This window comes from Rhinatrema bivittatum, chromosome 1 (genome assembly GCF_901001135.1).
Source record: "Rhinatrema bivittatum chromosome 1, aRhiBiv1.1, whole genome shotgun sequence".
Lineage (NCBI taxonomy): Eukaryota > Metazoa > Chordata > Amphibia > Gymnophiona > Rhinatrematidae > Rhinatrema > Rhinatrema bivittatum.
In genome coordinates, this window is record NC_042615.1 from 301,347,173 (window position 1) to 301,374,444 (window position 27,272).

General features: G+C 41.5%; 1 protein-coding gene across 4 annotated transcripts in view; it reads right to left on the reverse strand.

Annotated features, from left to right (window-relative positions):
• The window catches only part of TET2 (tet methylcytosine dioxygenase 2), a 206,544-nt gene that overhangs the window by 26,111 nt on the left and 153,161 nt on the right, over positions 1-27,272 (reverse strand). For all 4 annotated transcript variants that reach the window (XM_029596968.1, XM_029596953.1, XM_029596956.1 and 1 more), the window contains 2 exons: positions 23,951-24,101; positions 3,584-3,673 (listed from right to left, as the gene is read on the reverse strand). In XM_029596968.1, the coding sequence (XP_029452828.1) occupies positions 3,584-3,673; positions 23,951-24,101 (241 nt within the window). The remainder of the gene's footprint in view (positions 1-3,583; positions 3,674-23,950; positions 24,102-27,272) is intronic.

The following is a 27,272-nucleotide window of genomic DNA, read 5'->3' on the forward strand; positions in this document are numbered from 1 at the left end:
ATGCAGGACTTAGGCCCGTCCGTTTTCCGGACGAATGGAGCATGTAGAGACATCATGGCCGGGCTGACCACAGTACATGCAAAGGCTGCGCTTCTTCCGAAGTCTTCTTTCTTTGGAAGTCAAACATCCATGACCAAGTTGCATCAGTTCATCTTTATCAGCAGCAAGGATTCCTGGAACCATCCGAGGTGCAGATGCAGCACTAGCCTGTTTCATCCCAGGTAACACCTTAGGCCAGAGTTCCTTCACCTTGTCCCGGAGCCGGTGATCAATCCGAGTGGCCAAGGCTACTAATTCATCCAGCGAGTCAGGTGTTTCGTGAACAGCCAGCTCATCCTTTAAACGGGTATCCAGGCCTCTACAAAAGAGAGTCTTGAGACAATTGGGGTCCCAGCGGAGTTCCGCTGCAAGAGTTTTGAACTCTATGGCAAATTCAGCCAAAGATCTGTTGCCTTGCTTCAATTCAACCAAAGCAGAACTGGCTACAGAAGTTCCAGCAGGGTCTTCAAAAACGGATTTAAGCAAGTCCATAAATCCTTCTATGTCTTGCAAAATGTGGTCCTTGTGTTTCCACAAGGTAGATGCCCAAGACAAGGTCCTACCATCCAGGTAGGAAAGGATATAGGTAGTCTTGGAGAGAGCTGTAGGAAACAATGATGGCTGTAAGGCAAAATGAATGCAGCATTGGTTTAAAAAGCCCCGGGTCTTCTGGATTTCTCCGGAAAAGTGGATTGGAGCTGCCAGTGGTACAACAGTCTTTAAAGTTACCTCCTGTAACTGACCTTCATGGTTGGAAGCTGTGCCTTGAACCTTCTGTGTGTGTAGCTGATGAAACGCTGAAGTAAGTTTCTCCAAGGCATCTTGCTGCTCCACGATGCGCTGGGCCAGGCCCGGTATGGCTTGCAAGGCATTGAGTTGTGCCGGATCCATGTAGTTAGCAATCTGTTATTGTTTGGGATAGTTGTGGGTGGATCCTTGGGCCGGTGGCAGATGACCACGCCCCCGGGGGAAGATCCTAGGAGGTACCACCGGCCAGGCTCAGAGTTTGGAGACAGACACACACTAGTTCTTTTATTAAACAGTATATTGAACCACCTGAGGTGGCAGTAGTGAGCTGGAAGTGCCCGGCTGGGCTGTAGTCCCTCAGATACTGGAACAGTGATCCCAGGATGGCAGAGCTGTAGAGAAACTAAGTATAGTGAGTAAGCAGGGTATGCAGAGTTCAGGAATAGAACCTTGATGGTAACCTCCTACAATAGTCTCTTGAAGCAGCCCAGGAGCTGGAATGGATTAGGCCCTTGAGGAGCGAGTATCTGGTTCCAGGGAAAGCTCTGAGAGAAGAATGGTAACTCACTGGTGTTGTAGGCAGCGATGGCTTCCTGGCAGAAGTGGTGTTCAGAAGCAGGTCAGTGAATGTGGGCCCTCGAGGAGTGAGTACCGGTTCCAGACTGCGACCTGAAAGGCAAAAGAGAAACGAGGCCCCCGAGGAGCGGGTACCCCTGGTAAGTCCGAGGAGGCAGAGTAGCTAGGAGCATAAGAAACCTTTCCTTTCCTTGCTAACTCGATTAGTTAGCAAATTCAGAGACCTTAAATATCCGGTGCGGATGACGTCATCTCAGGGGGATGCCCCTGAGGTTCGCGCCACTGCTGGTACTTGAGTCGGGGCCGTGCTGCGTGCGCACCCTTAGGCTTCTGGGAAACATGGCAGAGTGCAGCGTCTTGCCGGTCCGGGGACGCCGGAGGAGGGCGGCAAGATGACGCCGCAGCAGTCAAACATCCAACAAGCAAAGAGGCAGTCGCCACAGAGGTAAGCTGGGCGGGGTGGAGACGGGCAGTGATGGTCGCAACAGCAGGGGGTGGAAGGGGCAGCTTTTCGGGGGTTATGCGCGTATCTTACATGCGTAACCCTTTGAAAATCTGCCCCATATTGAAAAGCACCGATCCAAGTACAGATCCCTGAGGCACTCCACTTTTTACCCTTTTTCCAATTAGAAAATTGGCCATTTAATCCTACTCTTTGGTGGATTTGTAATCCACCAAAGGACATTGCCTCCTATCCCATGACTTTTTAGTTTTCTTAGAAGCCACTCATCAGGGAGTTTATCAAATGCCTTCTAAAAATCCAAATACAATACATCTACTGGTCCACCTTTATCCACAAGTTTTTTTTAACCCCTTCATAATAATGAAGCAAATTTGCGAGGCAAGACTTCTCTTGGGTAAATCCATGCTGACTGTGTTCCATTAAACCATGTCTTTCTATATATTCTGATTTTGATCTTTAGAATAGTTTCCACTATTTTTCCCAGCACTGAAGTCAGGCTCACTGGTCTATAGTTTCCTGGATCTCCCCTGGAGCCCTTTTTAAATAATGGGGTTACATTTGCCACCCTCCGGTCTTCAGGTACAATGGAAGATTTTAATGATAGGTTACACATTTTAACTAATAGATTTGAAATTTCATTTTTGAGTTCCTTGAACCCTGGGATGCATACCACCTGGTCCAGGTAGTTTGCTACTCTTTATTTTGTCAATCTAGCCTACTATATCTTCCAGGTTCACAGTCATTTGGTTCAGTTCATCTGATTCATCACCCTTGAAAACCATCTCTGGAACCGGTATCTCACCAACATCCTCATTAGTAAACACAGAAGCAAATAATTCATTTAGTCTTTCTGGAATGGCCTTATCGTCCCTAAGAGCCCCTTTAACCCCTCAGTTATCTAACAGTTGAACCGACTCCCTCACAGGTTTCTTGCTTTGGATATATTTTAAAAAGTTTTTATTATGAGTTTTTGCCTCTGCATTCAACTTCATTTCAAATTTTTCTTAGCCTGCCTTATCAATGTTTTCACTTTACTAGAAAAAAACTTGACTAGTACCCACTTTCCACCTCACTCCCTTTTTCTCCAAGGCAGATTCAAACCCACAGCCCATGGTGTTCAGAGTTGAAACTCGTTACTGCCCAAGCCACAGTCTCGCACCCACAGAGTACAAAAGATATTGAAAAATTAAGCCTGAGGTTTTAAATTAAAGGAGTATATCAGAAGTTGGATTTGAATTCATGTTTCCATCAGGAGACCAGAACACCCAACACAGGGAAGAAGGAGCTCTTGAGTCTAGTGCCTTACACCATTCAGCCATTCTGACAGGAAATCCACAATGGCATTTTCCTTTCCTGCCCTATGTCGTATTTGGTAGTTGAAGGGCTGTAGGGCCAGGAATCACCTCATCACCCTCGCATTGGACACCTTATTTCTATTTATCCATAGTAGTGGTTGGTGATCTGTTATAAGCATGAACTGCTGTCCTAGCACATAGTACCTCAAGGCCTCTATGGCCCATTTGATTGCCAAAGCCTTTTTCTCAAACTTTGAGCAACACTTTTCCTGTGGCATCAACCTCTGGCTAATGTATGCCAGAGGATTTTCTTGACCATCCATCTCTTGGACTAAGATGGCTCCCAAGCCACGCGTGCATGTTACAAAATCCGATACCCGTGCGCGTGGGGGGGGCCTAAATTACCAATTCTATATTTTAATTGGTAAATCCATGATAAATTAGACCATAGGTGTTTACTTACTTGGTTATTATATGCATCTGGTGCAAGTTTCTTGTAGGTAGGAGCAATCAGAGTTGACAAATTCTGTAAATTGGCCTCTAGCTTTTCATCCTATATCAAATAAAATCAATAAATGCATTAAGAAAGAATGCATCTTTATTACTTGCCATTTTTCTCTGTCCCACCCCCCTAAATATAATTACATGGTTAGGTTAAAAGAGTGAAATGGAGCAGTAACCTAGTGGTTAGAGCAGTGGGGTACAACCCAGGGAAACCAGCGTTCAAATCCCCCTGTGACCTTGGGCAAGACATTTATCCTCTGTTGCCTCAGGTACAAAATTAAAGGGTCATTCATCAAAATGCAGTATGGCATTATCACAGGTATTAGAGCTCTAACACATGCAATATTTATTGCAGCACAAATGCAAATTTTTTGAATTTATTCAAAGAGGTGGGATTGGGCAGGATCAATGAAAATGAGGGGCATTATCGCACTATGCAATAGCATGCCACACACTATATTTATCACAATTGTGCACCTTACATGCGCTAAGCTCGCTCCGAACCGCACTGCGTTCCCTTGTTCCCTCCCAGGCCCCCCACCCCACCTTCCCTTCCCTTCCCCTACCTCCCCCGCCCTTTCCCCCCTACCTTTGATGATTTCTTTTATTTCAAAACTTACTTCAGCCCTGGGGCTGAAGTAAGTTGCGCACGCCAGCCAACTGCCGGTGCGCGATCCCCGGCCCAATGCCATGCAGAGGCCTCTGGCCATGCCCCTGCCCCGCCTCCAGACCGCCCCTTTTGTAAAGTCCCGGGTCTTACACGCGTCCCGGGGCTTTATGCGCGTATTTTGAAAATAGGCCTGGCACGCGTAAGGCCGGTTACGTGCATAAATCCTCTGGATTTGGCTACAATCCAAGAGTCTGACTTTTGAGTTGAGGATGATCCCCTTTCTTTGCCTTTTACACATGTAACCTTTTGAAAATCCAGCCCATAATTTTGAAAATCGAGAGCATGCAGGTAAATAGTTTCCCTCTGTAACTACACCCCCAGGATTGTCTTTTTCAAGTATGCTTACAAGTATGTGCAAAATTACTTCCATGTGTGCTTTTATACATACAACTCCTGGGGTAATTTCAAAATGCCTATTTCCATGCATAAAACTGTGTTTGATGCACAAAAAGGCTTTTGAAAATTACCCCTATGGACACAAATGTTGTTTTAAAAATTAAACATTTAAACTACTGTCTTTTGCTCAGGATCATCTGGGAAGAACTGAGACATCAGAGAAAGATATAAAGGAGATTAAGATTGTGAATGAGACTTTAATTTAAGATAAAGATATATTACATTGGAAAATGAAGTTTATTGAAAATCATATTTATTTATTTATTAGTTTTATATACCATTATTCTGTTAGTCAATCACAATGGTTTACAATAAAATAAACAATAAAACAATCAATCAATAAAATTATTTAAAAAACAAGTAAAATAATAGTAAAATAATAAAAAGTTTAAAATAAAATACAAGAAAATACAATTATATAATAATTAAAATATGAAAAGAAGAAAATAAAACAAGCAGATTGTAAAAATAAATATAAATAGGCCTCAACCAATTGCAATCTCATAATTCTCCTTCTGCAAAAATATTATATTTAAGTTACCATTGAGCTCTCATATGCCTGTTTAAATAGCTATGCTTTAAGATCTTTTTTAAAACATAGGAAGTCATTTGAACCTCCGGCTGTTAAACTTTACAAAGGTTCTGCTGATGGTATGTCAGGAATTTTTAAGAAATATCCAATAGAAGTTTTCCATGCTTCTGGGGAGGCCATCCCACCTATAAAGAAAATATATTTCTTACCAGCTGGGAGCTGGAGGAGAAATTTGGAAGAAGTGCATGATAGATAATCTAGACCTGATAGTGTATAAATAAATAAATAAATCCAGGTAATTTAGCTGGATTAAGTAGCAATATTTGGATTTATTTGGTTAAGTAAACTAGATAAATTAGACCTGTTCAATAGCAATAGGATAAGACTTAGTGATATTTTCAGGGATATTTGGCAGTAAAGTCGTGCTGCTGCATATCCCTTCTAGTTAGCCATACTTATGGGGAGATTTATCAAGCTGCAATATTTTATTGCAGGAGGGGTGGTCTTGCAATATTATGCTCTTCTCCAACACAAGTTATTTTTTATTGTGGAAAAATTCTGCGATAAAAAAAGGAATGCAGCAGAGGCTAAATAAATGCATGGGGCTACCATCGTTTCAAAAGGCCACTCAGCCCAATGCACACCCTACTCAAAAGAGTCAAACCCTGACTGGGGGGGGGGGGGGGAGCGCATTGTGAAACTCCCACCCACCCACCCTACTGAGGTGGCTCAGAGTCAAAAAGTAGAAACAAAGATTTGGAGTCACGTGACATCCCAATCCCAATCCCTTTCCCAAACCCTTCCCCTTTTGTCAAAACTCCCTGTTCCAACCAAACCCTCCTTTTCAGAAATGCCCCCTTTCATCAGCTGACACCCCAGCCCCCTAGTCCCCCTTCCTAAAATAGGCCAGTATCCCCTGGGGTTTAGTGGGCCCCCATCCCCTAACAATTCCTCCCTCCCTAACTCTATTTTTTTCTTTCTCTGTGTTTTTCCCTTCTCCCATGTGTCTTTGCTCTTCTCTCCCTCTCTGGCTTTCCCTGTGTATCTCTTCTCTTCTTTCTCCCCCTTTCTGTGTGCATGTGCTGTCTTTTGTTCTCTCATGCCTAACACTTGCCTTCAGGTCCTATATGCAGGACAAAGCAGCTTACAGTCAGCTTTTTTTTTTTTTTTTAAGGGGCACCAAGACAAGCTGGTGTTCTGGTTCTGAAAATGCAGGAATCAAACTGGGGGAGGGGGGACTTAGCAGGTATATTATGGACTCTCCCCTCTGATTCTTCTTATAACCAGCTCTCCAGTTGTGCACAAACTGGATCTTTGGCGCATCTCTTGTGATTCAAAAACATCAGTGGAGTTGAGTTACAGGCCTGTTGCAAGGCCAGCCAGATGTAGAGCTAGCCGTGGCAGTGATTGGGAGGAAGTGGTTCCTCCTTTGAGGATGTGGTCACAAGGTAGCGGCTATGTAAGAGCTCAGGAGAACTCCTTGTTGCTACAACCGCAGAATGGAGCACTGGCACCCCGTCCTGCCCCCTGTTAAGGTGCACTGGGATCCCCCAAACCTGGTGCTCTGGGTGGTTGCCCATCTCATCTGGCCTTTTGAACAGCCCTACTGAGATACTTTAATAAATATTGGAAGAGCAAAAGCTCCCTCCTCACCCTCCTTAACAAATGATCTTGTTCTTTTTTTTTTCTTTCTGTTAACAAAGGAAACCAATGTTCTCCTGCCATCACCTTCAATTTCAACTCCTTTTTTGTCTCCCCCCGCCCCCCACTACTTTTCTTCCTGAAGTTAGCAATGCAAACATGGGCTACCAGTAAAATGGCTTGTGCAATTCAGATCCAGCATAGCTAGCTAATTTGAGTCATTGAGCAAGAGAAGCAGTGGTTGCAGGGCACAAGCTCCCTAAAGGATTCCCTACAAGAAAGATGATTCCAATTCTTTACAGAGGAGTAGAGTAGGTAGTTAGCAGTAGTTTGGGAGAGTCAGATGGTAAACTCTAACAGTTTATAAACCTTTGCCACGATTCTCAAGGCAAAGATTCTTAGTGTGGTTTTCCCTAATTGATGCTTCTATTGGTAGCAAGTCCTTTGCTAACCACTATCTTGCTTATTTTCAGGCAGAAGGACTCTGGGCGTCTGTGGGACTGAAATGGAGACCAAGTGCCTTACGCCTTATTTTTGGTCCATGGTTTTGAAATCTAATGCTAGGAGCTCTAGCATTTTGGAATGCCATAAATTTAAAGTGGGCACCTCCTGCGGTATCCACTTTGCCAAAATACATCTCTTAGAAATACAGAAACCCTTTGACAAAAATAAATCTTCCCAATTAGTACAATTTACGTCATCGGAGATCACTCCCAAAACACAAACCGTTGCCTAACTTGGAACCTGAATCTCCATTTTTTCTAATAAGAATTCCCTAATCGAGATCCAAAAACCCAGAGTTGGTGGGCAATCCAATATCCCATTGCTCAGTGTGGCTCCATCTGCAGAGCACTTCAAACATCTCAAACTATCAATGAGCTTCATTGGATGTGCCCTACGAGAGGAAATTATTAGTCTATTCAAAACTCTCAAGCGTTGTTCCCTAATCACTATTGAAGGTATACTTCTATATAACATATTCAAACTATCAGATAAATCGTCATCTGCTAACTCCGATCTCAGATCATTATTCCATACCACAGCCAAAACAGAAAGCGCTTTATATGTAGTAATTGAGTGAAGATAATGATATAAACCAGCTAAAGAGTGTTTTTCCCCTTATATAGTTGAAGCAATCTTTGAAAAGGACACAAAGATTGGGGTGACTCCCTAATTTTTATCTATTTGGAAATGAAGCTTGCAAGTCCTCTGAATTGAAAATGTTCCTGACAGGATTGAAAAGAGTACATCTGATTATTTTGGCAATCAATAAAGTCATTCAATATACCTTCAATATTCAATTCAATTTCAAAATTTATTAATCGCCTAACACAAAAAGGCCTAGGCGATATACAAAATAAACATACATAATAAATTCTGAACATACATAGTGATAAAAACAAAACATAAAAATGACACTCATAAATATAGGTTTCTTAGAAACCATCATTGATTATTTCAAACTGACATCAACAACATATCCCGAGAGATTCACTAAATTACCTGCCTGAGGTATATTAAATGGGGACATTCAACAGTTAACACTCCATAATTTCACAGTCATATCGTAAACAGTAACATTGTAATTATACAATATTGAATGCACGAGTGAGCAAATAATTTTTAAATGCCATCTTAAATTTTTTAACATCTTCCAGCGCACGGATTTCAAAAGGAATTAAGTTCCATTGAACTGGGGCCGCGATGGAAAATGAGGTTTCTCTAGTAATAAAGAGTCGTGCTTGACGAACAGTAGGAATTTCTAATAGGTTCAATTGGGAAGATCTTAGCGATCTCACGGGTTTATAAATTCGTAGAAGTGCATTGAACCAAACAGTCGACTCTGAGGCACATAGTTTGAACACTATCATGCCGATCTTAAACACAATACACTCGTGAACGGGTAGCCAATTGAGTTTAGCTAGAACAGGAGAAATCCTGTCAAAGCGTTTTGACCAGCCTGTTCCAAAATAACTACAGTACCTGAATGAATTGACCCGTTTTACTGTTAATTGCCACCTCTGTTCTTTGTATCGCCCTGAGCAAACGTTTAAGTTGCATTGTAAACCGATGTGATATGTATATTTTACAGGAACGTCGGTATAGAAAAGCTAAAAATAAATAATTAATAAATAAATAATCCACTTTGAAGTGCTAAAAAGCAGTAGAATAATAAAAAAATAAAAGGATATCATCTGCAAAGAGGAATGAAGCAAAAAAGTGAAAATCTTTTTGAATGGCCTTCCTTCTGGGGTTCCAATGTCAGTATAAACAACATCAGAGATAGAGGGCAACCCTACCAAGTCCCCCCTAGTTAAATTACACAGGCATGAAAGAGAACTTTTCACCCAAATTCTGGCCATGGGATTAATATTTAAAACCAAAATTGCCTGATGAAAAAATCCTAAAATCCAAATTCCCTAAGACACATTTAAGAAAAGACCACGAGACTCTATCAAAAGCGCTTTTCTGCATCAAATCCTACCAGCAAGGGAGCCACAAAATGACGTGGTTTACACATTTCTAACAATAAACAGATATGCCATATATTAATACTAGATCTGTGTCCTTTTAAAAATCCTGCCTACCCTTTAGAGATCAAAGACGGTAGAATATTTGCCAGTCTATTAGACAACAGCTTTGCATAAATCTTGATATTTAAATTTAAAAGAGAAATAGGGCGGTGTGATCACCAGTTTGAGAAGAACAATAATATATTCCATTTTAAATTTGCCCATCATCACTCCCAAAGCAATCATTCTATCCAAAAGTTGTTTCAAACTCTGTATTATTTGGGGATTCAGTGATTTATAAAAAAGTGAAGTCAACCCATCAGGTCCTGAAGCTTTCAATTTTTTTAACTCTTTAATTATGCCCCCAATTTCTGGGGAGTAATTAAAGATTTCCAATTGGCTTACCACTAGAGAGGGCAAAGTAATATTTTTCAAAAGCTTATCTCTAATCTGAAGGGCCTCCTCCTGTACTGCATACAGTGATTCATAATACTCCTGAAATATTTTATACATGCCAGTCATTGTTGTAACCATCTCTCCACTATGAGCACCCTTACCAAGTTTGCCAACAGCTTTCCTGAATGATTCCAGAACAAAAAAAGTTTCTGCTTTAAAGAAAGTAAAGAGGAGGTGGCCTTCGTATGAAGAGTATCATTAAGCAGCTTCTGAACCAAAAAAAAAAAAAAAGTTTTTGATTTTCGTCAGAGGATGGAAGTTGAATTCCATTTTCACATCATTCAATTGTTTAGTTAAAACCAAAATATCTTTATCTAGTTCCCATTTCTTACATATTACATAGCTAATTTCGTCTCCCCTAATCACTGCCTTGGTGGTTTCCCTAAAAAGGATGGGTTCCCCTTTATGTTCTGCATTATTAGATTCAAATTCCTGCCACCTAGCAAGCAGAAAGTCTTTAAACACTAGTTTTGAATAAGCCAATTAAAGTAGTCAATCCCCCCCCATTAGGGCTCTACAACACACAGGATGCAGGGAGGTGATCAGAAATGACCATGGCTTCAATAGCAGCCTCATCTAGCCTAGAAAACAATTTGCCTGATATCAATAACTAATCTAGTCAAGCTTTTGAATCACTAGAGTGGGCAGTGTGAGTAAAGTCCCTAGAGCACAGATTCAAAATTCTCCATGTATCTATAACTTGCAGAACATCACAGATAAAGGGAGTCCCCTTAGAAGTACCCAATGGTCAGTTAGTTCCTTTAGATTGTCGATTCAAGAGTGGATCAGCCATGCAATTAAAATCCCTTCCCAGTACAATAGGAAAACTCCCCAACGAAAGAACCTGGGCTGTTTCCTCCATGAAGAATTTGTGATCATATTGATTGGAACACTAAACCGATCCTAATATCATCGACTTCCCAAATAAACTTCCCAATATAATAATGAATCTACCATTAGGTTCCATTATAACTTCTGTAATTGAAAATAAATGGATTTATGAATCAGAATTGCTACCCCATGGCTATTAGAAGAGCATTGAGCTGCAAATATCTGATTGATCCCTTCTTTTTTAAGTGTTCTTTATGTGCTCTTTATGGAGCTCTTGACCTGTTTGTGTGAAATCACATTTTCTTTTTTTACCATAGTGCCCAACCACATCACATTTCATGTTAGAAATCTACTGGAATTCCCCATTCGTCACAAAGATTACATATATGAATGCAAATATATGTGTCCACCCATGAAGGCAGTTCCCCCCCCCCCCCCCCCCCCCCCCCCCCGGTATCCAGACTGCATCTAGCCCTTTAAACTGTAAACACCTTCTGCAAATGAAGCCACGAAATACATGCATGATTCCTCTGCTGCAAGCACTCAAACCAGCCTCCCTCCTTCCCCCCACCTCCTCCCCATCCTTCGCATCCATACCCTGAACTCCCCCGTCACATATACATCAACCATCCAAATACTCTCTTCCATCAGAGAGCCCGAGTCACATTAGATGTATCCAGGTGCCTTCCCCCAGATGCCTACCTCCCCTATGTAGTCTCCAAAAATGTATTTATTTATTTATTTATTTATAATTTTTCTATACCGAAATTCCTGCATTAGATACAAATCATTCCGGTTTACAGAGAATAGGAACTCGCCCGGGGCTTGTCTGGCCGGGGCTTTTTACATTAAAACATTAAAACCGTTAAACATGTCTTTTTTACAGTGAACAGGTAAACAGATAAACAGTTAAACAGTTAACATGTAACAATTCAATAATAATTTTAAATAAACAGTTAAATAAACAGATCAAAGAACTGGTTCCGATCAGTATGAGCAGGAAACAGATCGGCCATGAGACCCCAACTGTACAGATGATATTTACAGTAGTGAGTCTTGAAGAGGATATGATGGTGATTGCCTTAAAAGAATTAATATTATGGCTGGAAATTGTCTTGAGCTGAATAGTTCGTCAGCGGAATGATTTGGGGCAATGAGCAATGGGTAGGGTGGGAGCGGAGGGTAAAGGAAGGAGGTCGTGAAGCCTGTTTCCATTATGAGTCAGGGAACGCCTGACTCATAATGTAGATAAAGTTCAGAACAAACAGATCTAAACTATACTGGATACTTAAAAGAAAGAGTTAAACAGCAACTATATATCCCCACGCTGAAAGAGAGATCAGATTAGCATGAGCAGATCAAGTGAGCATAAGTCCAATTGTTGTGTCATCTGGGCCAAGTATATGTAGTCTCTCAAACTGTCAGACATTGTCTCCAGTACGATAGTGAGCTCACAACTCTTCAATTGCAAGAATGGTGATCTGTCTCTAATCTCTGCCGCATTGAAATACTGACTTTCAGTTCCACCATATTGATAACCCCAATGTAAATATAGTTCAAAGTCCAACTTCAAAATGGATGCCAACCAAGCGGGAACTCTCCTAAACATGAGGATTGAGATCACCACCCATACGAGAGTTATATCCTGCAACTCAATCAGGCTTTAGAGCCCCATAGGCAACGCTAACAGAACCAAAAAGAGCACAAACTAGCACTTCGCTGCTTATCGCCTCCAGCACAATAGCAAGCTTTCCAACAGTAGTTTGATAAAACAAAGAAATACCTTTTATGAATAGGGCTCCCTGGGGCACTGAAGTTAGTCATCTTCTTTCCAATCTGGTGATATTTACTGTTCCCAACAATCTTTGGTACAACTGCAAGTCATGAAACAGCAAAAGCCAGGAGCGACTTTCTCCACACATATTGTCTTGTAGTACTCAGAGCAAAAACACTGATTTCAGCCAGGGCATAGAAAAAGATGCTGCGCACAACTTTCCGGCTTGGAGCACAATCCGATTTCAGAATCTTCTTACCAAAATCTGATCCAGCACGCAAAAAAACAAACTTTAAATATCGAACAAGATTGATTGTCCCAATCTCAAATTCCAGCGCCAAAGGTCAGAAATAAAAATTAACTTTCCGAAGCTCTTGTATCCACCTCCGAATCACTAGTCGGCAGTGAAAGTAGGAAAGCCTTCGCTTCATTTGCCAAATCACACCATTTTAACCCCTGTACAGACTAAATCTTTAGCATGGCGGGGTAAATGAGAGCAAAATGCAGTTGTTGTTTGACAAGCTCTGAGCATAAAGGAGTAAATTCACGGTGTAGCACAGACACGTGAGTGGAGAAATCTTGAAATATTAAGATGCATTTCCCATCATATAAAAGCTCTTTTTGTGATATTCTTGAAGGATCCTAGCTTTATGAGCATAATTTAAAATTTTTGCAATGACGATCCTCAGTTTAATTCTGGCCTCTGACACGGTACCCATGTGGTGAGCATGCTCAGTCCAGAAGCGGCCCACCAGCGCTGTTAGTCCCAGCAGCCATTGTTCAAGGATTTCAAGCAGTTTTCCATCAGGAATATTATCTGTGAATCCCACAAAGCGAAGATTAGATCTTCAGGACCTATTTTCTAGGTCATCTATTTTCGCATCTTGTGCCTCCACTAGCTTCTCAAGTTTATAAACTTTTCTGGTTAGCGCCAGGGAATCATCTTCCACTAGCCCCACCTGGCCCTCAACTCCTTCAAGCCTCAAATGAAACTTCATCAAGGAACCCTTTACCTCTGCAAATTGTACTGAGAGATCTTCAAATTTAGAGTTCAGGGCTGCTACCACTGCTATTGTAAGCTCAGACATGGATGTCTCATTCAGACCTACCACCTGAGATGTGCCCTTAGCGGCGGCCATTTTCCCATCCAGTATGTTCAACTTCTCCTTGTCTTTTTTTGTCAATCGGGTTGACATATCCTTTTAATTAGCAATTAGTATAGGCACCAGACAATGCACTTCCCTGCTGAGGAGAAATCTTAGTTGAATTTGTCGTCCCTATCCAGATGGAACTTTAAGGGGGAAGGCATCTGGAGCTCAGGAAATTCACGTCTTCCTCAGCTCACCACATCATGTGATCCCTCTAAATAAAAATGTTTAAATAAATAAATAAATGTAGGTTAACTGGACTGCAACATCAAGAGCTGTATGGATCATTTCATTCAGTTCTACCAATTATCAGAAAAATTGAGTTGGAAATCAGACTAGCCTCCAGCATGATCATTGCTATGGTCTGATTTACTTGATCATCTGTGCTGTTTATAATGGACTTACAGGGTGGCTTGGTCTAAGCAATGCAAAAGGGCCTAGAAGTGAATCTCCCCTCCACCTGCAGGGAATTATGGACACTCAGAGTGGTCTGACACCTTTTTAAGAACTGAACACTTAATGTCTGAATTGAGATGTGTGCCCTGGGCCCCTAACCCAGACTATCCAGCCTTAAAATGCCCTAAAATGAAGAAAATATATTTTGAACTGTTTTGGTCTGTTTTGCTGCTTGTTGGAACAAAACTGCTGTGTTTTTTGTGATCTGTGACATTAGTTAAAAATGGCCACTGTGGGGACATCTTGGAGTATAAAACGCACAAATTTGGTCATGAAGAACTCTCTACTGCACATCATAGTGTCATCATGCAGCATCATTATTAGCTGGCCTATGGCAATACATCATTACACCCACCATGTTAGTCATGTCAATCCCTGAATTTATGAAAAGCATCGAGTCTCGCTGTCGCTCCTTGTGACCTTGGGCAAGTCACTTTACCCTCCATTGTCTCAGGTACAAACTTAGGGGGTGATTTATCAAAGTGCTATATGGCGTTTTCACATGTGTTAAGGTGTTTTCGCATGAAAAAACACCTTTAACTCATGTAAAAACACCTTTAACGCATAGTGCAATGCAAATTAGAAAAAGGGGAGGAGTTTGGGGTGGGATTTGTGGCCAAGTGGGCTGCCTTCATAATTTGCAAAGTCATATTACACAGCTTTAATGTGTATTTTAACTACACCTTTTTCATTTGCGAAAAGCCATGCGATAGGGCTTTATCGTGCTATGTGATGTTTTTGCAAATGCTGTTTTTAGTAGTATTAAGCTCCTGGAGATCTCCAGCCTAGCTATCAGGGCCCTTCTACAACCACTGGGGGGGGGGGGGGGGGGGGAGAGAGAGAGACTAGCCATAATACTCTTCAACAAGGTAGGTATTTATACCTCTATATGCTCTCTTGTGAAGATTTGATGACCTTCGGAGTGAGGAAACTCACCCAAAGATGAGATTTGTGCAATGTTCTCTCAACCTAGGTTGATACATCAAGCTAGGTGTAGGGGTTAGGGGCCACTTTGACATTCAGAATGAGACATTCGAACAGAACAGTGCTCTCTTGTGAAGATTTGATGACCTTCGGAGTGAGGAAACTCATCTTTGGGGTATTTCACAGAGACAGAAATAACCAATCTCATGTAAACAAAATAAATAGTCAATCACCCAAAATATGTAACAGAATCCTCACATCTGTAAAGGTATTTATTTTGCTGGCAGCACTCTAGAATATATTGTATGCACGATGGATAAGGTGCTCTTTCAATAACTGTCTGAACTTTTTTGCATCATCCAAAGACCTGAGCTCAAATGGAATAAGATTCCATTGTGTTGGCGCAGCAATGGAAAAAGAGGTCTCACAAGTACTATATAAATGAGCGTGTTGAACAGAAGGACTTCTAGCAAATTCAATTGAGAAGAACGTAAACATCTTAATGGTCTGTAAATGCGTAGAAGAGCATTTAGCCAGTAAGAGGAATCTGAAGTTAACAACTTAAAAACAATCATAACTATTTTATAAGTAATGCGTTCAGTTATTGATAGCCAATTCAGATTATATAGGACTGGAGAAATATGCTCACAACGCTTCGAATGGGATACTAAACGCGCAGCCGAATTAAGCAGTAATTGTAACGAATGTAATGTCGTTTTAGGAAGACCGATAAACAAACTGTTGCAATAAAGTGAGGAAAAATGATCGCACGAATTACAATCAGAAAATCTCGATCAAATAGCAAATGCCTCAACCCTGCAATAAGACGAAGTTTAAAAAACCCACTTTTAATAAGGGATCTAATGTGAGGATGAAAGGACAGCATGGGATCAAGTAAAACTCCTAAGCTCCTAATGGGTTTATCAATGGTGAATGAGATGTCATCAATGTGAATTGAGTCATTGGAAGGTGTACAATGAGGACGATGGATCAATACGATATTGGTCTTGTTGGTATTCAGCATAAGTTTATTTTGTTTTAGCCATCGCTTGATTGAATCTATACACAAGTGCAAGGTATCAGAAGTGATTTGCCATGACTGTTGTACCTTAATGTAAAACTGAATGTCGTCCGCATAAATTTTAAATCCATCAGTAATGATGGACAACAGTTTTGTAATAGGGGCCAAATAAATGTTAAATAACATAGCCGACAAGGCAGAGCCTTGTGGGACCCCAGTTTTTAATGACTGAGAAGATGACGATTGAAAGTTTAATCTGACCGTTTGATCTGACAAATAGCTTTTAAACCAAGTAAGAACTGTCCCGGATATACCACATTCCTGCAAACGAGACAACAAAATCTGATGATCAATCGAATCAAATGCGGAAGTAATATCAAGAGACACTAACAAAAACTGATCACCTCTATCACTCTATCACCTCTATCACTAGGGACATAGGCAATTTTTGTGATTGGTGGGCTGAAATGATCATGGTGGTGTGTTATTTGTGTGTGTAGCTTTTTGAAAAAAAAATTCTGAAAAACCTTATTATAAAATTAATAAAACCTTGAAAAATGGTTTCTGACTTGATCTTTTCATGCCAATATATATATATCTAGCATGTTATTTATATCTATCTATATCTACCTATTATCTTTCAAGAGCATGGATTATAGGAAGCAACTTTCATCATTCATTTTTATTTTCTTCACAGGAAAAAATCTATTTTTCTTCTTTCTAGGAAATTAGGAGTCTGAAGTTGAAGGTTGTGACCCAGTATTAGAGAGAAGTTGAATATGATAAATTGAATGATTCCTCAAAGTGGAATCCTTTTAGAGTTGGATGTCCACCTAGTGAAGAGAGAGAGTTGATGGTGATGTTCCCACTAGCATATCATTTGTCAAAGGTGTGTTAGTGGGAATATTGTCCATGTAGTATAATGATGTATTTGGGTGGAAATTAAAATTGTGTAAGTTTGTGGTAGTGTGTAAGGTAGAGATTATCAAATGCAAGGCAGGAGAAGTAGGTTTTCTATATTTCTGTTAGGGGAATGTTTTTTTATTGTTGACCAGAATGGGAAATGTTTTCCATCTTTCTTGTTTATATATATTTCTTTGGTGAAGAAAGTTTGAGGAACATTGGAAGAAAATTTCGAAGACCTAATATGAGTTATCATTATGTAAATGACATTTATCAGTTGCTTTCCAGGATACAGTTGGGATGTAGTGGAGTGTGTCTGTTTGTAGAAGTGTTTATGTCTTGTGTCATATGTTTGGAAGTGATCTAATTTGAATTTTACAGGCTGTAAGAGAATCCTGATGTATCCAGATTGTGAGAGAATCCACCATAGCTTAGTAGTACAGTGCTTTTTATTAACATATTTTATTCAATTTTTCTGTGTAAAGTTGCTCTGTTGTCCAATTTTGGAACCGTGCCTGGGAAATTTGTGTGGTGGCCATCAGAAAAGGTTGGTGGTTCACAGTATTGAAAGGGTATCGTCCTAAGGAGTGAGGCGGTACTATACTATTCCAATTCTTTAGAGGTGAGTGGAGTAATGTAGTTAGCAGTAGTTTGGGAGATTCAGATGGTGTGCTCAAACAGTTTATAAATCTCTGCCACCATCTCAGGGTGTGGATTCTTAGTTTGTATTTCCTTAGTAGATCCTTGTAGGGGCTCAATGTCCTTTTTTGTCCCTATTTTGATTATTTGCAGGAAGAAGGACTCTGGAGGTCTCTGGGACTGAGACATGGTAAAGAAATGGAGAGAGAGTGCCTTATCCCATATTTTTGTCCATAATTGTGGAAACCTCTCTGTTATTTGAGGAGGAAGTTTTTTCCACTCTTCCTGCCTCTTGTTTGATTTCCCCTTTTCAGTAAAATTGTTCCTTCTTGTTTTATTTCATTGACTGAGTGCCTTAGGGCCCAGGGACTCAGATTCTATACCTTCCAGAGGAAGTGGTGTCTTTTACCTAGAAAGAACCTTTGGACCATTTAGATCCTTGAACAGGAATGGATTCAAATCCATTACCTGGAGATAGAAAGAGAGAGAGGAGAAGAACATAGGATCAACTGGATGCATCTACTATCATCTCATAAGAAACTGCAATTGAGGAAAGAAGTGAACAGTGCCTACTAGATGCTACAAGGAGAAGGAAAGAGAATAGAGAAGACTACAGGAGAGGTATGAAAATGGGGGACTTGAGATTCATATAAGTAACTGGAAATAAATTTCTACCCATTTCACAATGGGAATTGATGAACATATGTTCTACTGATTTGGTAAGGAGAAGGAGCTAAAATATTACAGAAACTGACTAACATCTGAAGCCTTATGCTGGAAGTTTTAAAGTCACAAATTTATTGAATAATAACATGCAAATCAATTGGACTGTAACATCAAGAGCTGTAAAGATCATTTTAGTCAATTCTACCAATTATTGGAAAAACTGAGTTGAAAATCAGACCAACTTCCAGTGTTATTATTGCTGCTGTCTCTTTTACTTGATTATGATTACCAGTGTTGTTAACAATGGACTTGGTCAAAGCAATGCAAAAGGGCCTAGAAGTTAATCTCCCCCTTGCAGGGAATTCTGGTCACTCAGAATGATTTGACACCTTTTTCAGAATTACCTGACATAGGAGTCTCTTCTTCCTTTTCTGTGGCGATATCTAATTTTCTTTCATCACTAGGAGGGCTATGCACTAACCTAAGGGATTTCCCGCTGGGGATCAGCAATTTGGTGCACAATTTTTCTACCCAGGCAAATTAGTTGATAATAAAATTACAAGTGAAAGTTTCTGTGAAAAAGTTTGCAGAAATAACAACTCCACCTTATTAATAACTACATTTTTGTGCACCGGTTTTTGCAACATTCATAATTTATGATCGGCTTCGCATGATTGTCTTGGACATTGATTATTATTTAATCACTCTGATAGCCAATTTTATAGTCTCAACTAAATGTAAATCTTGAACAGACTGTAATTTAAATGGGTGAATTTTCAGAGTTATCTAGGGATTGCAAACATAAAAATAGAATATATGCAAATAAGTAGCATGCATATGTGTATATGATATTTTATTAATCTCACGTGTATGCACATATTGCATTATGGTATGTACATTTTAACATTGAAAAAAGGGGTGGTCTACAGGTGTTCCAGGTTGAGATCGATAAGTATGTGTGCACCGCTTACTATTTTGTAAGGGGTATACACATTACCAAGCTTGTCTGAACACTTTTACATCTGCTAACTGACTTGCGCAATTGAAATCAAGCTTGTGTCTACAGCTTCAGGAGGCCCAGGAGAACTGGTAGGGGTTCAGTGTGAAGGGTTAAATGGTCTAGATGAACTGGTGAAAGTTTGGGTGAACTGCAGGAGATATTGATATTTTTAATTAGTAAACATGATCTGATAATGTTAGTTCATGTTTTTGTTTTCTCTAGAATACATTACTAATACTCTCGGTTAGGGGTGTGCATTCGTTTGCAACATATTGGCAATCCGCAACATATAGGGCCATATTCGTTGTATTCGTGGGGAAGCGAAACGTATCGCGATTCCCATGAATACAATGAATCTTCACCGAATTATTCGGTCGTTTAAAGGAGCGAATTTAAACAAAACCCCCACCCTCCTGACCCCCCCGCCAAGACTTGCCAAAACTTCCTGGTGGTTCAGCGGGGGTCCGGGAGCCATCTACTGCACTCATGCCGTCGGCTGCCGGTATTCAAAATGGCGCCGATAGCCCCTGTGACATATTAAGGGCAAAGGCTATCAGCGTCATTTTGAATACTGGCAGCCGACAGCCCGAGTGCAGGAGATCGCTCCCAGACCCCCGCTGGACCACCAGAGACTTTTGGCAAGTCTTGTGGTGGTCAGGAGGGTCCCCCAAGACTTACCAAAAGACTCCTGACCTCCCCATGACTTGCCAAAAGTCCCTAGTGGTCCAGCGGGGGGTCCTGGAGCCATCTCCTGCACTCGGGCCGTCGGCTGCCAGTAATCAAAATGGCGCCGATAGCCTTTGCCCTTACTATGTCACAGGGGCTACCTGTGCCATTGGTTGGCCCCTGTCACATGGTAGGAGCACAAGATGGTGCCGGCCGTCCATTGCTCCTACCATGTGACAGGGGCCGACCAATGGCACAGGTGGCCCCTGTGACATAGTAAGGTCAAAGGAGCCATTTTGAATACTGGCAGCCGACATTGTGAGTACAGTAGATGGCTCCCGGACCCCTACTGGACCACCAGGGAGTTTTGGTAAGTCTTGGGGGGGGGGGGCAGGAGGGGGGAGGTTGTAGTTAATTAAATTTTAGCCAGGAAATGAATAAGAATGGAACGCATGAACGGATCGGGGCCCCCCTTGCTGAATGCAATGTACCTGCCCCCCCACAAATACGAATACCGAATATAACATATGTCGTCCCTCTGCACATCCCTACTCTTGGTCATAACTTACCTGAATTCCAGTTGAGGTAACTTGGATTTCTGCAAAATATTGCAGTTAGGTTACTCTACAGCTTGAGAAAATTTGATCATGTGTCCACAGAGTGAGAAAAATTGCATTGGTTTCCAATTGTGTGCAGTATGAAATATAAAATTCTCTGTATGAGCTTAGATCTCTATATTGGAGTCTACCTCAATATTTGGTGAATCTGTTGATTAAGTATCATCTATTGAAATCTTTACAACCGTTGTAGAAAGGTCTTCTGATCGGGCCTCCACCACCTAACCTCCCTCCCTCTTCCCCTCTCCTCCTCGACCCCTTTGAAGGCCCTAATTTTTGTAGATTTCTTTATTTCGGAACTTTATGCCAGCTCCTGAGCTAGCATAAGTTGCACGTGCCAGCAGGCTGCCGGCGCAATCCCCTGGCACAGCAGCAAATGGACGCTGTATCGGCGGCCTCCAGCTCCACCCTGCCCCGCGGACTGCCCCTCCCCACTCCGCAGACTGCCCCTCCCTGCCCCCGGGACCGCCCCTTGATAGAGGCCTGGCTTTTGTGCACGTAACAGGGGTTACGCGCATGGCCATGCCTCTTCTAAAATGTGCACAGCGCGCGCAAGGCCCGGCCATATGCGTAACCCCCGTTTTTTACTTGTGGGGTTTTTTTTAAATCAGGCCTTAAATATACTAAATTCAGAAAAGCAATACAAGCCTGAATTTTAAGCAAGCTTTTAACCATTAATTGGGTATTTATTATTATATGTGCTATTTAAGTAAATGCTTTTATATGATTTATTGCATCTATGTTTCTTGTTTATTAATTTTTTTTATAATGTGTGAAATTCTGGTTTGTTTTGTGTATCTTTAATTATTTTTTTATTAGCTTTGCCCTTATTTATAATTCTATTATGTTTTATTGAGGTCTATGTTCAACCACTAGCTGGCTAGCAAAGTTAGCCGGATAAACTTATCTGGCAAATACTTTAGGGGTATTCAGTGTCACAGGCATGCGACTAAATATACCTGGCTATGTTAAAGTTAGCCGGATAAGCTTATCTGGATAACTTTAGGACTGCCTTTCAGCAGTTAGCCGAATAACTCTAAAAATCAATGTTTACATGGCTAACAACTAGAGAGCTGGCTCTGCCCACGAATGCCCTTACCCTGCCCTGCCCCCAAGCTAACCAGATCACTTTCTAACTGGATAAACATGAATTATTACATAAAGAGTGCTGTGAGGCCTTTAGAAAATGGTTGGACTTGATGGTACTTGAGGTTTCCTTTCAATCTAACCAACTGTGTACCATGAAAGAGTAAAAGATAGGAGAGAAAGTAAGGCAAAAATGTAATCTTTCCTCTATGAACTATTTGTCATGGTTGAAGGCTATGTAAATAAATAAAAAAATAAAAGCAAAAACTATTTTTTAAGATGTGTTTTTCAAGATAATAATAATATCCTTCAGGAGATGCTTTATCAATAGTAGTTAAAATTCAGTCCTTAAGGGCCGCAAGCAGTTCTGGTTTTCAGGCTATGTGCAATAAATGGACATGGAATTTGTCTGGAGTGGTTAATACTGATAATCAATTGATATATTTTGTTTTATCTTGAATACCAAACCTGTTTGCATCCCTTAACATTTGGGATGCCTATGATATATTGTAGCATACTGTCACATCCTGCACTTATAAGGCAGAAGCTGATATCTCATGATATATCCTATCATGCTGAGTCAGGTATTATTTCTTAATTACAACATTATATGTATCTACGATCTCTATTGGTTGGCCAGGTCTTATCCAAAATCCAAATTAGCAACAGAAAGTAGGGGTGTGCATTCGTATTGAACATAAATGTAAAACTCTACTTTTTTTTTTTTTTTTAACTTAAAAAAGTGATGAGACATAAACGATCGGATTTCCAACTTATTCAACATAGCTATGTTGGATAAGTTGGAAATCGCGATTGTTGATCCAAAATAAAAATTTAAACCCCTCACCTTCCTTAATCCCCCCCCCAAAGTCTTACCACAACTCCCTGGTGATCCAGCGAGGAGTGAGGACGCCATTTCTGAAAGCCTTTCCGAGGAGCACGTGACATCGGCGCTACGTCGGAGTGACGCGGCGTCACGTGATTCCCCGCGGGTTCGCGCCGGAACGCTCGTTCGGCCCAAAAGGAACTTTTGGCCAGCTTGGGGGTGTCAGGAGGCCCCCCCAAGCTGGCCAAAAGTTCCTTTTGGGCCGAACGAGGGTGCCGGAGGGAACTCGCGGGGAATCACGTGACGCCGCGTCACGCCGACGTCACGTGATTCCCCGCGGGGTCGCTTCTGGGATCCTCGTTCGGCCCAAAAGGAACTTTGGCCAGCTTGGGGGGGGCCTCCTGACACCCCCAAGCTGGCCAAAAGTTCCTTTTGGGCCGAACGAGGATCCCGGAAGCGACCCCGCGGGGAATCACGTGACGTCGGCGCCACGTCGCAGTGACGCGGCGTCACGTGATTCCCCGCGAGTTCCCTCCGGCACCCTCGTTCGGCCCAAAGGAACTTTTGGCCAGCTTGGGGGGTGTCAGGAGGCCCCCCCCAAGCTGGCCAAAAGTTCCTTTTGGGCCGAACGAGCGTTCCGGCGCGAACCCGCGGGGAATCACGTGACGCCGCGTCACTCCAACGTGACGCCGACGTCACGTGCTCCTTGCAAAGTTGGTCAGAAATGGCGTCCTGACCCCGCTGGACCACCAGGGAGTTGTGGTAAGTCTTGGGGGGGGGGGATTAAGGAGGGTGAGGGGTTTAAATTTTTATATGCACATATGGACATATACTCAACTCATTGAATTCTGTTTATGTCCATATTGACCGCAAATGGGACCCCCTTTGGACATATGGACATATGAACTTAAACTTTTGCTCTGCACATCCCTAACAGAAAGTATCCAGTATGTACCATATATTGAACTGCCCCTTAGCCTTTGTGATCTTCTATCTCGCTGCCCATCAAATTTTTTTTTCTGTCATCAAAACTCACTGTCAACCTAAACAGGTATGCCAAACTCTATTTTCTTTAAAAACAGATTTAATGCTTGAACAAAGAAACAACAAAGGTTAAACAAGCCAAACTGTTACTGCAATGAATTTTATGGCCAAATTTAGGGTTTGCACAAACAAAAATTCTTTCTTTAAATTACTTTCCAGTAGAAAATTGAACAAAAAAATCCACAAATATGTCATAAATCAGTTAACTTATGCCATTGTGAAGCAATGTAAGTTTTGCTGCAGTCTAAATTTGGACCAAAAACTCATCCCAAAAATGATAAACATGCTAAAAGATGCACAAATAATGCCGAGGGAATTTTCCCAATTCTCAAATGTGATCCTTAGTCTTGTGAATATTCACAGAGACCAGTGCACTTTTTCTTGTGATCAACACAATTTTCCGCTGCATTTGCCTTCTGAAAATCATATGAAAAACAAGAAAAACCCCAAGGGTGGTAGAAAAATGCACAAGAAAAAGGGAACAGAATCTCAACTTTCATTGTAAAGGAACACCAACCTCTTTTGGATCATCACCAAGCAATTTAAACTTCCGTGGGGCTTTGCTTCTGGCAAACTTACATCCATTGTAGTACATACTCCAAGAGCACCCAAAAGAAAAAGAAGCACCACAGGTTTCAGGGTCCAGCCCTTGACATGCACAAGTCCGCCTAGGAAGTAAAACAAAATACTTTTATGTCCATGCATTTCCATATGAGGCAGGATTACATTTGTCTCCAACACACTAGGAATTCTCATACCAAGTTGTACCATATATTGCATATGTAGTGCCCCCCCCCCCCCTTAATAGGTGGTGCATTTTACCTTGGGTACAATGAGAGACAAATCCTCATAGAAGAAACAGATATAGGGGTTTATGGGTTCACAACTTTTAGAGGGATACACGGCATTCCCACCCCAATAGCACCCCAGCAAGTGTCTCTTTTCCCCACGTTCTTTACTCACCATGCAATCAACACATTGGGTAAAGAGCATTAAACATCTTTTACTTGCAGCTAGTAACAGAACAGGGCAAAGCCACAAGGCAACACCATAAAATGTAAGCAACCAGTATAACTTTATAATAGAGTACTTAAGGATAACTCGATAACACAACAACTACACACTACTTCAGTAGTCCAGCAGTAATGAGAGTCATAGTTAACAGGGTTATATATATTTAGAATGTGCATGAGTTTACCCAGGTACTCAGGGGTTTATCCCCTTTTTATAATAATCACTTTGCAACAAGGTGCAATTCAGTCCGGGAGACCAATTTATATGAACCGCCCTTCAGAGGCTTACAGAGTGAAGGATGCAGTGTGGGTGCAGATTTGTTATTTTTCTTATTTTTTGAAATGAGCTCCAATCCTTTGTGCATTCACAAGGGGAACAAGCTGATAAAACCCTGCTTTAGCAGATCCTGGAATTTGGGACCAATGTCTTACAGGCAACCCCTTTAAAGAATCTGTGTCCACTGAAAGGAGATGATATGCTATGGGGTTTCAGGCATTGCATACTCCACTTGATATCCCTAGAGCATTTCTTAGCCAGTTATAAAGTACTTATCTGAGTCCCTTTGAGAGAAAAATCAGCCCCAGCCTCAGTGGCTTGAGTATCTTGGAGGAACATCAACAGCTTCTGGTCGAAGAACCTGTCTTCTGCTTTCTTCCTTCTATTCCCTCTGTCAGTGCTGAGCATGCCATCCTCAGCTTGGTATTAGCCTCCTTCCTCCTTGGCTTGCTGCAGTCTTTCCCCAAATACTCAACTCTGTTTTCTGCGCAAAGTGGAACAATCAAAAACCCTGTCTTTGTCCTGACTGGCTGGGACACCCTCTGACATGTTGGATCCCATTGGTTGAACTTATCATGTGGTTTCTTTAGCCTATAGCTGAACAGGATAGGTTTTCCTTCCTGGTTTTATCTCTTCTTGTTTAGAAGTTACCCCTCCAAGCTACAGGTGTTTCCTGACACAGTCTCCCGACTGCACAACTCAGAGTTCAGGGTTCAACTGTAACAGGATTCTCTTGGTAAGTGTACCAAGGTTGCACAGTACAGCCCCAAATTGGGGTAAGCTCAGGGGAGCCAGGACCCATTCCTTTGAGAGCCCTTTCACACATATATGAGATATTAGTGGATGCAATTAGGGCAGGGCAATAAGGCTCCTAGTGTGGAGTGCTGATCTAGTAGGGACATTCCACTTTGGTTCTAGGGAGAGGAAGAAGAGAAGCGACAGGCCTGCTGTGACCCAGCCATCCATGTGTGGCTGTTAAACGATAGCTTACTCCTGCCCTCCAGTTAGTCTCCCAGGCTGCAGCAGTAGATTGACAGCACAGGGACAAAGGGTATGTTTCCGGTTTCCATGGTTGCTCCTCACCACTTCCTTCACTGTGTGCATCCCAGTTACTATAGCCACAGCACTGGGGAGAGATGAACTAGAATTGGAAAAAAAAAATAGTGAGGAATAAAAAAAAAGAACTTAAATAGAAGAAGGAGGTGGTACCTGAAAGGGCAGGGAACATTGGGAAGGAAGGAAGGAATAACATTGACGGGAGAAAACAAGATGGCAGATGAGATTAGATGGACAGGGGAGACAACCTGAACACTTAAGGTGGCGGGTGGGGGGGCGCACTTGAGCTTAGCATTGACAAATGGGAGCATTCTGGCCCTGCACAGTATCATCTTGAAATGGCTTGGCGTTCCCTCACTAAGGTCTGCCTCAGTGAGAAGGAGTAGATACTACCAGCGCACTATGTGGCACCAAATTGATGGAAGAAATTCGTAACTTGATAGCTCCTGTGCCTGTCTGAGATAATACTGCCAGGACTAGCTTTCCCTCCTGAAGCTGCTCCCCACTGGAGTCAGCTCTCCCTCCCAGTCAGAGAGGTGCTGTAGGAGACATCCTCTCCCCCCCCCCCCCAACCAGGGCCACCACTCAAGCAGTAAAGCTTGTTTTTATTTTGGGGTTGTTTGTTTTACTATTTGCCATTTTTTCCTTGATTTGCTGATGCTATTAACTTTTCATGTGTCTACAAGTTTCCAGTTTTTTGGGGGGGTTTTTTTGTCACTTTCAGGAATGGCAGGGAGAAACATCTCTACCCAGGGAGCCAAAGCTACTAGATATACCTCTGTCAGTCATCATCATGTGACTGCGCATCAAAATCCTTGCTCTAGCCTTATCAAATAGTCTAAGGATAGTTTCAAACAAGGTTGTTAGAAATCCAACAACACATGCCTGGGTATCTTTCCAAAAATTCAACGGGCTTCTTAACTTTGGGCTTGTGTCTCACATCGCACTTGTGATGTGCCAAATTCTTTAAGAGACAGCCCCTATTGTGCTACTACCAACATGGATGAACAGTAGATAATACAAAACTATTTATTTTCATGCTACTGCAGTCCATCTGAATTTATCTCCAACTGTTATTTGGCTTCCAACATGAGAAGAGAGATACCATGCCTGGGTAGCTAAGTTCTGAGGTTTTAATTCCTTTTAGCACAAAGTCTGCTCTCTCTTGCCTCAGTTTAACATTCTTTTACTGTATTTTTGTTTACTTATTGCTATACCCATCCACACCACCCCGAGCCAAAGACCATCCAAACTGGTCTACATAAAACTGCAAAATACAAAGAATGTAATAAACATCTTTAGACAGTAACTGTATATAAAAGCCAGATTCAGCAATCAAAAAGTACAAATAATAAAGGAAAAGCAAATAATAGACAATCAATAGCAAACAAATAAATACAATCACACTATAAAAATACCAAGAGCTAACTGTCAACCCCATCAGGCCAGTACCTCATGAAAAATGAAAATAGAAAAAACATACACCTCCACAA